Here is a 14526-nt window from a genome sequence, read left to right as displayed (position 1 = left end):
GTTAGAATTCCGTCATGTTTGGCACGTATAGATTATATTATTCATTCATGCCAAATAATATTTAGAAGAAGAAAGTGACAACGAAAAAATTTAGAAAATCAACGTGTTAGATAGTTATCAATTGAATATTATGTTTTGTTAAGAAGGATTGCATGTCTTATTTAAAAACATTTTGATCTCCATTGTTTCATATCAAACTTACAGTTATCATGAATATTCCTTTCTTTTCCAATGTAGAGCTACAAAGCTTGCAATTTAATATGTTAAGAAGCAATTCATTTCAAGATATGGTGTTAACAAGTTTTCGGCCAACATAATGCATCAATATATCTCTTCATCCCTTACTTTTTTTTTCTCTTCTCTCATGTTAAATTAGCACATAGGATAGATTTGAAAGGCCTTATTTGACTTAACTCCTCTGCGCTACCTTTAGGTACTGTGACTTAATCTTGTTATTTTTAATTTTTCAATGCATTTTGATTTTTAAGGGACTGTTTAGTATGAGGAAAATGGAGAGAAAGAGCCCGAGGAAAAATTTTAATGAGGTCGTCTTATAAAATTGAAGAAGTGGGGTTATAAAATTTCAATAAGAAAAAATGTAAGATAAAGAGCAATTAAAATTAATTAAAAAATTTTTTAACCCCACTTCTTCAATTTTTTTAAACAAGCTCATTAAATTTTTTTTTCTCCCCTTCCCTCCATTTCCTTCATGCCAATAGACTTTGAAAATAAAAAAATAAAAAATAAAAAGAGGAGAAGAGAAAGAGCAAGGGGAAATCTTGTTATTTTTCTGATCTAGTTTCATGGAAAGAGCTGTGGAACATATTCTAACACCCAAACAGCGGCTAAGCTATCTATGGATCAAGAGAGGCCCGCTAAATGAATTTCCTCTTAGTGGGCTGACAGCTTTTCCAGCCCAGCCCACACCATACGGCCGTCAGCAATTAGCCCGTCCTCTTATACTACTCGTATAATACACACATGCAAGGACATGTACGTACATATAAATTGTGCACGTGTCAAATACAGGCACTTTAATTGTAATGAACTAATTATATCATGTTCATTTATTCTAGTCTATGTCATGCATAAACAAAACATAAAACCATGTCATCTACCTTTTTTTTTTTGCGTTATTTTTTTTCCGAATGAGAAATACTACTTCTGGTCCTTAATATAAGACCTTATTTGATTTTTATTTTGGTTCTAAATATAAGACCCCAATTTACTTTTTCTCTTATACTTAAACATTTTTTTCAAAAGTAATTCTTTTAACAATAGTAATTCTAACTAATACACTTGATTAACAAGCGTATTTTAGAAAAGACAACACCTATTTATTATAAATAATTAACTTAACTTATTTTCTTAATCTCTTCAAATTAGTCAATTAGGTCTTATAATTAGGATTGAGGTAATATTTATTTCAACAAGATATGTAAGTCGGGCTCATTAGCCTAATCCTAACTATATTTTCACGTTTCAAGAAAAGCGCAGCACAGCTACTGGCACGTGCTTTTTTGGCTTTTCCCCAAAAAAGTAATTATACAACAAATTTTTTAATACTCCTCCGGTCCTTAATATAAGACCCATTTAACTAATTTGATTAGATTAAGGAAGTTAGGTAAGTTAGTTAATTATAAGAAAAGTGACACATTTTTCCTAAAACACCATAATCATCTTTCTTAATACTCCCTCTCTCTTTTCTACTTGATTATAGTTGAGGGAATATCTATAGGGATAATTTAGAGAAAATTGATAAATATGAGAAATAGGTCTTATATTTAAAACCAAAACCAACTCACTAATTGGGTCCTATATTAAGGACCGGAGGAGTATTATTTATCTTGTTGTATAGTGTAAAATTATTTAAAATAAACTAAATCAAACGCTGAAGCAATACAATAGCGAAGTTATCCTTTCTGCCTCTTCACTCTTTCTTAGCTTCTTTTACATTTATTACCGTTTTCCCAGAAAAAAATTTCTAATTCTAAATGCATGTCTTCTTGAAGAAGTTTGCAAATTACTCTTCTTGCTTTTGTTTTTTTTGTTTTTGGTGAAATACGGGGCAATCAGCCCAATTTATTCCTTAATCTTTACAACTCGTGGGTATGAAGTTCCCACCTGATCACTGTACAAAAGCTCCTAACACGCCTTGGTGGAGTTTCAAAGAAACAAATATCATCTTCAATAAGGAAACTTAAACGGTGTTTGGATAAAATCAAAACTATAGTTTTATAAATGTTTTTATAATATACGAAATAAATATGTAGATGAATTTGTCTCGATTTACAAAAAAATGTTTCTGAAAAGTATTTATTAGACTTCCCAAACACCCCTTTGAATTCGCTAAGGCATCTGCACAAAAATTGCCTTCTCTGTGTGTATGTTGTACCTGTACCTGTGTACCTGTTGAAGACAATTCAAATCTTTACAAATCAATTTTAACAAGCTTGATTGCATCTCTGCACCTTCCAAAATTTGTATTAGCAATTGTATTACAGCTACCGGGTCGCACTCTACAACCAGTTTCCGAACTTTATTTTTCTTCGCTAGAGTTAAACCTATTGCTACACCCCATAGTTCTGCTTTAATTGCAGAGCATACCCCCAACTTTCTAGCAAATCCTCAATCCATCTTCCTTCACTGTTCCTCAGCAATCCTCCACAACCTGCAACTTTCTCCCGTCCCTTTGAAGCACCATCAACATTGAGCTTTGTCCACCCCCCACTAGGCTCTTTCCATCTGATATACATTTCCTGCTTTTGATCAGTCCCATTGAAACAACTCTGTTGCGCCCTTAGCACTTCATCAGCATGCTTCTCAATTACTCTTTTCTTCCCCTCTGTTACAACAAAATTTTCTTCAAAGATACAGCGGTTTCTCCAGTTCCAGAACTGCCAGACAGTGATAGCAAAAATCAAAGCCCATTTACTATTCAGATTTCTTAAATTCCATTCTATCCAAGCTTTCCCATTTAGTTGATAGAAGTTTAAATCCACCGTGTCTCCTCTCAGCTCTTCCCACAGGCTCTTTGCAACCTGACAATCTCTTAGCACATGCATGAGATCTTCTCTTCTCCCCACACACTTATAACACGCATCACTTCCTCCCATCAGCTTTACCCTCCTTTCTGTTGTCATTAATCTGTCATGAGCAGCCAACCACAAGAACACCTGCACTCTTCTTGGGCCCTTCCATTTCCAGATTCTCTTCCAAACCTCTTCCTCACACCCCTGTTCATTTCGCAGTAACCCATACATTTTTGCCACACTATAATCAGCATTCAAAGCTGATCCCCATTTGATTCCATCCCTGCCAAACTCTTCATTAGGCGGGGGAACAGCGTTAATTAATTTCCTTCCCTCTTCTGAAACCCAGTTATTAATTCTCTCCATGTCCCATTCTCCTCTCTCATTAACCAGCACTAACAATCACATTCAAATCCCCTTCCGTCAACTGAACATTGTTTTTTCCACTCAAGGATGGATTCACATCAAGCCATTTATCCTTCCAAAAATTTACCAACTGCCCATTATCAAGAGACCATGACACGTTATTTATTATTTGGGGCCATAGTTTGACTATCTTTTTCCAAATTTCAGAGTCAGCATCCAACATAATAATTTCATTTTTCAGATTAACCTTCCTTCCGTATCTTCCATATTTTTCACATTAACTCTTCTTGTTTTTAATATACTACTTCTGGTCTTAATTATAAAAGTTAGTTGACTAATTTGAGGACATTAAAGAAAGAAGTTAAGTTAGTTATTTGTAATAAACATGTGTTGTCTTTCTTAAAATATCCTTACTAATCAAGTGTATTGGTTAGAGTTACCATTGTTAAAAGGATTATCTTTAAAAAAAAATACACAAATATGAAAGACAAAGTGGATTGGGATTTTATATTTAGAACCAAAATAAAAGTCAAACAGGATCTTATATTAAGGACCTGAGTTAGTAATATTTATGTTCAGTATAAAATATCTTAATTTATTTTATTTTTTATATTTTATATTTTAAATTTTTTATATAACTATTCCTTTTATTTTGATGAGGTGGAATGTAATTTATTACGGCGGCAAAAAAAATTCCGGCGGCTGATTTTGTAGTTTCTTTTCTATCTGGATGGGAATTGTTGGTGATAGATTGGAAGACTCGCCATTTCGCCGCTAAAATTCTCCCGGTAGTCCAGTAAGCGCTCTTTAGATATCAAACTCAATTTTATTCCATCGTAGTTGTTGTAGACGAAACCCTGATCACTATAAAAACTCAACTGGGGATCTGCTTACGATCGTTCTTCCACTTTACTTCTGGTCTTGGTTTTCTGTAGCGTCGATTGCGACCGAGATCGCTGCCATTGTAGAAGACTAGAAGAGACTGACTAAAATTCCGGAAATCCACATGTCGCGTGAGAGACTCAAAAGAGGCGCGCTTCCTCCGGCCCAAGAGGTACGATCCATGAATGTGTAATTCCTTAGTAGCTTGCTTTTTCTCAGGAAATTATGGGTTCCCCATTTCGCGTGGGAAATTAATGAGAAGTGGCTGTACATTTTAAAGAATTTAAGCTGTTTTCAGATTCAGCTCACTGGAAACTACTTATCAGGAAACTAACTCCTCAAGTATAATGTTCTAGATAATGGTCTTATGTGGATTATCTGATTATAGGCCTTATTATGCTTCATATTTGACAAGGATATTCTTGAACTGTTCTTCATGGTCGTCTCCTGTTTGTAATTTCTTTGACGTTGATCCACCATATATGCAATGCTTACGTTAGTTTTTATTCAATATATGAAGGTTGAGTCTATCTAGTCATTATACGATTATCTTAAGCAAATGTTGTGTGATTGCCACGGTCGAGGAGCTTTCCTGTTTCTCATATGTTGGGTATATGATTATCTTTATAGAGCGTAGGAGATTGTGGAGCTTTTCTGTTTCTCATATGTTGGGTATATGATTATCTTTATAGAGCGTAGGAGATTGTGAAGGTCATTTATTTCTGAGATCTTGCATTTTTAACATCTTTTAATTTCAAATTTTCTGAGTTGCACATAGTATGAGTTGCTGCTTTCTCTCATAATTATTTGACATTCCTTCAAATGTTTTCGTTTTAAAATAAGTATGAATTCTGGTTCTTATTATTATCATGTGGCAAAATGCAGAATATTGATAAGTTGCAGAAAGTTGTAAATGAGGGAAATTATTATGGAGCTCAACAAATGTACAAGTCTGTCAGTGTCAGGTTGAAGCAGCTTCTCTATGATACTTTTCATTTAAATTGTGTACTTTATTTTTATAGAAACGTGCACATCCCATCTCATGTAACCTATTGATAATTTGGTCAGCAATTGGAATTAGATTTTCAATGATAAGTTGATCTGTTGTAGTTATTTTCTCTTAATCTGAAGGGGTTGCTTGTTCATGAAATGAATTCATCTTTTAATTTATAAAATAAACTCATTCTCATCAAAAAGGGGGCACTAACGAACCATTCCTACTTCACTGCAGGTATGTATCTGCTCAGAGATATTCTGAAGCACTAGATCTCCTACAATCAGGAGCATGCATTCAATTGGCACATGGACAGGTTGCACAATTCTAATTTCAATATTTTTCTGCCCAAGCTTTTATCATGTAATGATGGAAAATGATTATTTGCATGTAATACATTTCTTCCAAATCAAAATATTATTAACAATTTTCAGTTAGTTAAACAAAATTTCCCCCATTTATTAACAATGGAAAATGATGCAGAGACATGTTCAGAAATTGGGGGAAGGCAAAATATTTATCCTCACATATACACATCTTTGAATTGTAACAACTTTTATGGATTCTGCTAGATATGGTCGTTAAACTAATGTGGAGCCTTAGCTTAACAACTTAAGCTTATGAGTTGTTATGATCAAGACTTGAGAGTTCTATCCTTACTCCTCTCCATTTATTCAGTTGAAATTAATTTGCAATACATATGTCAATTGTCAAGCTTAAAGTTTTTTTTTTTTTTTTAAATAATGAAAAGGGACACTAGAAATATTGGTAAAGCCAATCTTAGACATCTTTTCTGGTTTAAAAAAAAAAAAAAATTCTTAGACATCCTTGAACGCTAACTATTGTCTTGCTCCTCCTCCTCCTCCTTATTTTTGTGCGTATGTGTGGGTTGTCACTTGCCTACACAATTTAAGCATACTAACACTGAACGGAATGCAAACCAAATTGATTTTATGTGCTGTAATTTACTTTGTATTTGCATATTTTGCTGAATCTATTATCTTTTATGTAGAGTTGCATGTTTGGCTTTCTCTTCAATCATAATTGAACTCCACTATGATCTTGATCAAGCTTTATATGCCTTCAGGGATTGCTTTTAGACATTTTGAAGTTTTATGGTTGGCTTCTACTATCCATTTTTACACATTGCATTGGCACATCTGAGACAACTGCAAGTATGAGATGACAGATGTTGCGATTTGAAATTAATCTGATTTGATATAATTAAATCTAAGTTTTAATATCTCTAGTAATGAAATTAACATTTAATCAGCATTGATTTTGGCAAGAACATTTATGTAGAAACTCAGTTTCCGTTCTTCTTCAGGTCACCTGTGGGGCTGAGCTTGCTTTATTATTTGTAGAGACACTCGTGAAAGCAAAAGTTCCTTATGATAATGAAACTCTTGGTGAGTCCTTTTACCATCTTTTAAAGTTTTATTGATTATTGATGCCACTGGTTTATTTCTTGTCTCTGTCTGTGATGCAATATAATTTTGATGGAAAATTTGGGATGTGGGGTCTTTGTTGCATGATTTTGTAAATGTTTTTTTCCCCCTTAACTTCTCATCTTGCTTCTAACCTTGATCTTTACAAACTAAAATATCTGGCAGAACGCCTTGAGAAGATCTACAAAGCTTTTCCTCGGGTTCCACTTCCACAAAACTTGAGAGTTGATGATGACATGCAACAGATTTCTGAAGCCCTTGGAGCTGCAAAAACACGTGTGGAGGGCTGCTCCTCATTCTTAAAAGCTGCTATCAGGTGGCACCATTTATGGCTAATAAGATTTTTGTAATTAAATTCTGCAGTTATTAAGCCTCCTAAAAGTTGTTTTTTTCCCCTTTGTGCCGATGATTTTGTCTATAGAATTTCTCATAGTTATAAGATATCCTATAATCAGTTTTGAAGAAACGGTGTGATGGGTTATTTATCTTACTGATCTACAAATCAACCAGAAGCAGTGAGAACACACATGTATATATACCAGGAGCCGAATCAGAAAAGGATTTATGATTCCTTGTTGTTTTTGAAAAATGAGCCAATCACAAATGAATCTTGTTAAAATGAACCTGTACTTGAAGCAACATTTTCCATTATATGGATTGCTTGACTTTACCCAATATCAGATGAACTGCACTGCAATTCTCATTTAAATGTAAATGTCATTTTGAACTACTATTTTATTGATTTCTTGATTTGAACCTATAGTAATGCGGTTAAAACTATCGTGTTCAGATGGTCCGCAGAGTTTGGAGCAAATAATTATGGATCTCCAGAATTGCACATTATGCTAGCTGAATACATTTATTATGAATCACCTGAGGTGGTATGTATCAAAATTACTTAAAGTACATGTTTGTTCTTTGTTGCTGCTTCTTTTGGATTTATACTGTATATACTACAGTATTTCTAAGATGACTTTGAAATGTGGCACCTATATCATAAAGCAAACAAGGATGTCATATTTAGCAAATTAAAAATCAGAACATATACAGAGTAAGTTAGAACGGAACAGGCCTGATATGTGAATGTATATATTTCTTATTTTGATGCTCTTTTAATATCAATGAAACCAATAAGTTTGATTGGGTACTTTTGTCGGTTGACATTGACATGTCATGCTCTAATGCATAGCAAAAGACTTCATGATTTGTGATATTTGATTCTTGCATCACAAGTTTATCAGCCATCAGAAACACTAACAAAGTCAAGAAGGAAGGAAAGGCCAGAGAATGCTTATTCACAGTTTTAGAAGTTCCTTTTGATTAAATGGAGGAGGAGAATTTTGGAAATTCGTTTGCACTAATTTTCATTTATGGACTGAAATATTTTGGAAGTAAGGGGTATGAAAACTTTCTCATAAAGACAAACCTTCTCTTTGAATTCTTTTCTGAACTGGTGAGGATTCGTCAACTTCATTGAATTTCTGCCTGAATATACTGATAAATGGATTTTCCCCCCTTTCTAGCTCTTCCCATTACTGCACACACTTTGTTTTTTTTTTTTTTGGTTTTTTTTGGGGGGGGGGTGGGAGAGGCAAACAATACAAGATGAAGTGAAAACAGGAAAAAATGCAGAGTGAAAAAGGAAGCATCTGAAAGAAGTCAAGATGGAGGAAGTTATGCCATTCAGTATGCTGCTTTGCTTATAAGAATCACATCTTCGGCAGAAATCAGTGAATTAACCTTGTCATGATCTTTTTAGGGCTTTTGCTTGATGTATTTTGAGTACTAGGATCAGCATGCCTGGGGGCAGCATCCTTGGTATGAGTGTGCCCACCAGATCCTTATTGAAATCAAACACCTCAGCTAGGGGTATGCCTTGTTTAATAACTATGCGTATGGCTGTTAGAAGTTTGATAGTTTGCTGTATCTAACTATGGAATTCTAGAATTGTTGTAAGCTGCTGTATTGAACTGCATACAATCTATGGTGGATAGTAGCTGACTAATTGCTGGAAAGGTCCTGTAGTCTCTACATGCATTGACTTTGTTTTTATTTACATTAATACGCAGATTTGGAAAGGTTATGTTTTGCATTTTAAGAAGCTTCACTTAACCCTAAAAGTAATATGACCTTTTTCCCTGGTCCATTAACACAGTATACTTCTGACATGCAGGATATGGCTAGAGTAACGAACCATTTCGTGAGAGGAAATAATCCAAAGAAATTTGCTTCCATTCTTGTTGATTTTATGGGCAAGGTCAGCCTCATCACATTTTCCATTTTTTCTTTGTTTCTCTGTTCTCATACCTTGTTCTCCGGTTCAAATTTACCAAATTCACGTACGGTGTGCTGAAGAATTCTTCCCTTGTTTTTCCCCCCATTTTTACTAAAATTCGGTTGGGACGTTCAATGATGATCTAGTTATATTGTTGAGATATTGTGCTATATCATTGGCTCCCAGAACTGATTTCGAAAAGCGTAATTGAGGATTTCTTTGTCATTTTGTCCTTGTTTTGAGGAGGTTCAACTGATATGCCTCTTACTTCTTGTAGCGTTATCCAGGTGAAGATGACTTGGCCATCGCTAGGGCAGTTTTAAGGTAAAAGCAATTATCATCCTGATGCTCGCTTTGAAAGATGATAGACACCTTCTGCTACTGTAATTGAAATTGAGCATAGAACAACTAGGAAATTTGATTAGCATCAATGTTGGGTGATAGTCCTTCATCCAAGAGCAAGGAGCTATAACAGAAGGGTCATAAAACCACAAAACAACGCAGAAAATGCAGAGATGAGGAATAAAGGGGAATGCTCGCACTTGAGGGGTCTGCTCACCGACAGAATCCTTTACCTGAATCTTTACACCTCCCTCCACGCCAGCAGCCTCAAAATAACTTTCTTAATGCCTCATACTAATCCTGTAGCTTGCCATACATCAGCACTGGTAGCAAAGTTAGTTATCACCTTGAATTTCCCGTTCTACCCTCCTTCCCCACCCTTCTCTGCTTTTTCTAGAATGCACTTTCAACCTTTTAGTTGGGCCGTATCCTTCAGGTCCAGCCTCCCTCTTATCCTTCTCTCTTATCTTATAACGTTGACAACTATATATTTTAGTAGTATTATGTTGTGACCCTGCTAAGGATTGGGTTGTTGACAGAGCACGATGGCGTCGTGTGATTCATGTAGCCGACCCCACCTAGTGGGATAAGGCTTGTTGTTTGTTTGTTTGTTATGTTGTGACCCTGCTGCAATAACTCACTAAATCAGAAACAAACCAGCAGAATGAAAAGTGACAGCAATAAATGAGGAAAAGTCCTGAGGCTTTGATATTAATGTTCAAGAACTGAATCAAAGATACATTGGGCTTCAATGATTCAAGCCAAAGCCCTATTTCCCTCTAAACCAAAATAAACACAGCAGCAACTACTCAACAAAAGATTACACAGAGACACAAGGAACAAAGCTAGCACTTCCCCATGGCATTCAAGGGGCCAGGTCTCTCCCTCCCCAACACTCTCTTCAAATTAAGTCCTGAAAACATTACAATTTCATTACAAAGTCTCCCAAAAGTAGTCCTACACCCCCTACAATGTTTCAGACTCAAAAGAGTACTAGCCAGCTGCCAATTAGAGTTGCTCCTCGTTTCTTGAAGCTCTAGGATAATTGCTTTGACCAGCAGATTTATCTTCTTCTACCCTTGGTTGCTTAGTTTCCTCCCATATGTCTTCCTAATGCCAGCGGTTATATCATATTAGCTGCAGCAAACTCATCAAAATGTTTGACTATATTAATCCTAAAGGATTTAATCTGTTCTTGTCTGTTGCATAACAAAGGTAGATTATTCTTGGGATTTTTATTTTTTATAATGCCTGATTACAGTTCTGGCTACACATTTAACTGTTGAGCTATTTATATGATTCCTTGTCTTTACTTGAAGTCTTGTGATCCAAGTCATCATAAACGACAGACATGAAAATATTCCTCTAGTCCTATTTATAAGTCACTTCCAACATATTTCACACAGACCAAGAAAAACGTTAAACTTCATTAACTCATTTAAAATTCAACAACTTTCCAACTTTAGCCTTATTTAATAAACATTATACCTCATGTAAACAAATTCAATACAATAGTAAATGGAGGGTAAACTTGTACACCCATACAAAAAATTTCTCACAATGCTTTATAAATAGGACCAAAAAATATATTCTCTCTCTGTTGTATAAATAGGATCGGATGAATAATAATTTTTAATCAAAAAAGGGGTTTCTTTGTCTTTTGCACTATTAAGATTGAGGGCTCATTTGGGACTGCTGTGGACTTCTACTTATGTTTGAACTTCTTCCTTCATTTTTGACAAATAGATTTTCCTAAAGAGCATGGTGATAAGGAGGCAGTTTTTGTTGGGCAAAATTTTTTGATAAGCACTTTTATCAATATTGTTGGTTTTGGCAGATCTTTCAAAAGAATGCTTTGTACTATTAAATATTAAATTGTTAAAATGGACACTAATTTGACTTTTCAATTTATATTACTTGTATGGATAAATAATTTTAAATATTCACTATGGTTAATTTTAATTATATTTCTATTGTTTTGTTTGGTTAAAACATAGAAGATAAAATCACAATAGATGTATAAAATATATTAATATACATCAAAATAAGTATATGAAGGCAGCAGCCTTGGAAAATTACGAGACTTTTGGAAATTGGTAAACACTAACAAAATTAGAAATAATTACTCTTTTGTTTCTGGAGAAAAAAGCTGCTTAGTTTGGAAACTAACCAATGTCAAACAGACTGTAGCTCTCAAAATCAGAATTGCCAACTTATCTGACTGGAGATTTTGTGAAAGATTCGCTTGTTGCTTTCCTTGTTATCCCAAATACACTGCTACTACCCTAGAGTGAATGTTCTGGATAGCATTAGATGCACAGATCCTCTATTATGTTTATGTTGATGTACTTGTTAAAGTTTTGAATATTTTCGCCCTGCATATGCCACTCACTAGTTCCTTCCTGTACATGACAGCCGGGTTTTGGACTTAGGAGTTGCTTTCTTGCGTGACAGGTACTTATCTTCAGGCAATCTGAGAGATGCTAACATATTGATGGAAGAGATAAAGAATGAAGTTGCATCTAAAGAGATTAAATTTCCGCAGACAGATTTAATGCAGTTCGTCAACTTTCTATTGCAAACGTAAGCTGTCATGCTTCATAGATCAATCAAATTTGTATTCTTGACTTTACATCAATCATCAATGTGCACTGACTTTTGTAAAGTACCAAGAAATTCACAACACTTTTTCTAGTTATTGTTTTGGATGGGTTAGAATCATCGGTGTGCACTGACTTTTGTAAAGTACCAAGAAGCTTCACAAACGTTATGGTTTATTGGTTATGTTTATGGCTTCAGTATGAAGTTTCATTCATGGTGTCCTTTTAAGGGACTCTTGCTGTCTGATATGAGAAGGGGACTTGGCAGCTCTTAGCATTTTGAGCCTTTCAGCCTCACTTATTTTACTTGTTTCTTTCTAACACTTTGTAGGAGGATAACTAATTCCGACTTCTTGCAGGTTGGAGAGAGATGCATTGCCGCTTTTTAATATGTTGAGGGCAAATTATAAATCAAGTATTGACAGGGAACCTGCATTCAACGAGGTGAGCTCACCTATTAATCCTTGTGTCTGTGTGTTGACACTTTTATTGGTGGGCATGCCTGCATGCCTAATTTGTTCATGATTTTGGACCTCAATTATATGTGAGCTCTATTACGTGCTTATGCTTTAAGTCTCTGCATTAAAGAGAAACTCATCATCATTTGACTTGAAAAACTTTGATCCAGATGTTGGATGATATAGCAGAGAAGTTCTACGGAGTACAGCGGAGGAATCCTATGGGGATGTTCGGAGATATATTTAAGGTACACCATTTACACCTTTTATATTTATGCTAGCCACTTTGACATGGACATATAACAAACTATTGGATACCTAATTTAATTGATAATTGATAATTTTTTTAAAATTCATATCAACTAAAATTTTATTTTTCCCATCTATTTAGTCTTTAGTCAAGTAAACAAATTTTTAATTTAGTAGATTAATTCAACTAATTTGTAAATTAATTTATTGTTTAAGTCCTGACATGTGTATAAAAACTCGGTGTATGTTAATCTTCACTTCTTTTTTATGTGTTTTCAGATTTATGGTTCCTGTGAACGTTGTGGAAATGTTAAACAAATAACTTGAAACTACTTATTCATTAAATTTAAAAGGTTATTAGTAATTGACTTGTGAAATGCTTTTTGCTTCACAATGAAAGTTTCCTTGCAAAGCTATGGTTTGACAATTTTCGTTTTTTATTATTTCAATAAGCATGAAGTGAACACATTGTGTGCAAAATTAAATAGCTGAGTATAAATCAAACAATGTAATTTTGTGGGAAACAATTTGTAGCGCGAACAGTGATTTCAATTTCTTATTATGCAGTTGATGGGGGCTGATTGATGATATTCCTTATTGAGATACCGAACGAACTGCATCTCATATAGTGCAAATGGTAAACCTGTTCGACAATATAAAAGTTATGATGGGTCTGTAAGATTCATTTTTTCTGTTTAAGTAACGTAGGCAAATTTATCTACTCTTGAGGACCGTCTTTGTATAATCTCTTTAATTAGGTTTTACTTTGGTGAATTTGTCGTAAAGGTCGGCAGTTTTGCAGACTATTCAGCTGCTACAATATTTTTTCCTGCAAAAAGTCTGCGTTGGAGATTCATTGCATTTTGATTGGCCTCTATAATCTGGGCTTATTTGAGGTTGGAAATTAAGTACTAGTTCCCGTCCTTAGTATAAGAGTTAGATAACTAACCTAGGGATATTAAGGAAATTAGTTGAGTTAGTTATTTATCAGATTTTTCTAAACTATCTTCTTTAATTATATGTATTGGATGATTAGAATTATTCGTTGGTTGGGAATCTTTTGCATTCAATAGGAATATTTTGAAGAGAAAAAAAGGGAGACAAAGTGGATTGAGATCTTATATTTAAGATTAAATTTGATCTTCTAATTAGTTCTTATATTAAGGACTAGATGTAGTAACCTGCAACGACGATACTCTTTCCTTTGGTGTTTTATGCTTGCTTTGTTGCGTGGAATTTGATGCCTTATCGCCCCCGAATTTTTTAGTACCAAGGAAAAGATAGTGTCATTGCCTTGGCTTCCGAGTTTAATTCTCTAAACATGAAGATATTATGTGTTTGCAAATTTTGATCACTCAGCTGGAAAGGCCTCCGTGGCTTCTTCCAATTCCCTGTATTTCATGATCAATTTTTTTGACAACCCAAGCCGGGGAGAAATTTCATGTGAATGAAAAACTTTTTAGGCTCATCTCTAAGCTCAAATTATGTTCAAATTCTTATCCAACAAAGTGGCAGGAATAAAATTAGGTGTATGAAGGGAAGAATTAGGATGAAGCCAGTGAAAAGTTGGAAGAGACTGAGGAAACAAATCAGTGTTGCCATTCATTTTTACGTGTCAGGCCTTCTGCTTTACAGGTTATATTACAAATGAATTACACTGTTCAGGGCTTATGATATAAATTGTATATTTGATATTAATATTGATATTGATTATATATATTAAGGCTCGAGTTAGTGGTCATCCAACTTATGACCTCAGGTTCTAAAACAATTTGCTTCCCCAGAGTATTCTATGAATCAAGCTGGTTCTTCCAGTTTGTTAAAATTCGAATTTTGACAAATCTATTAGTGGAAGGACAATGCCGACCCAATAAAATAAA

The 14526-nt window shown here is 34.5% G+C and overlaps 1 protein-coding gene across 2 annotated transcripts; it reads left to right on the top strand.

Moving 5' to 3' along the window:
• Positions 1-4112: 4112 nt before the first annotated feature.
• LOC114738730 (Golgi to ER traffic protein 4 homolog) lies at positions 4113-13523 on the top strand (the record flags this gene model as incomplete). Of its 2 annotated transcripts, XM_028926795.1 has the most annotated exon segments (13): positions 4113-4186; positions 4334-4452; positions 5166-5245; positions 5512-5590; positions 6602-6683; positions 6888-7038; positions 7513-7603; positions 8896-8979; positions 9275-9321; positions 11794-11922; positions 12299-12383; positions 12568-12645; positions 13214-13523. In XM_028926795.1, coding segments are annotated over 12 exon segments (972 nt in total). In that variant the 3' UTR covers positions 13232-13523.
• Between the last annotated feature and the right edge of the window lie 1003 nt (positions 13524-14526).

The sequence above is a fragment of the Neltuma alba genome, unplaced genomic scaffold (genome assembly GCF_004799145.2).
Source record: "Neltuma alba isolate B1F8T4 unplaced genomic scaffold, ASM479914v2 tig00013670_pilon, whole genome shotgun sequence".
Classification (NCBI taxonomy): Eukaryota; Viridiplantae; Streptophyta; class Magnoliopsida; order Fabales; family Fabaceae; genus Neltuma; species Neltuma alba.
The sequence above is the reverse complement of the archived record's forward strand: the minus strand, read 5'-3'. Positions and strand labels throughout refer to the sequence as shown.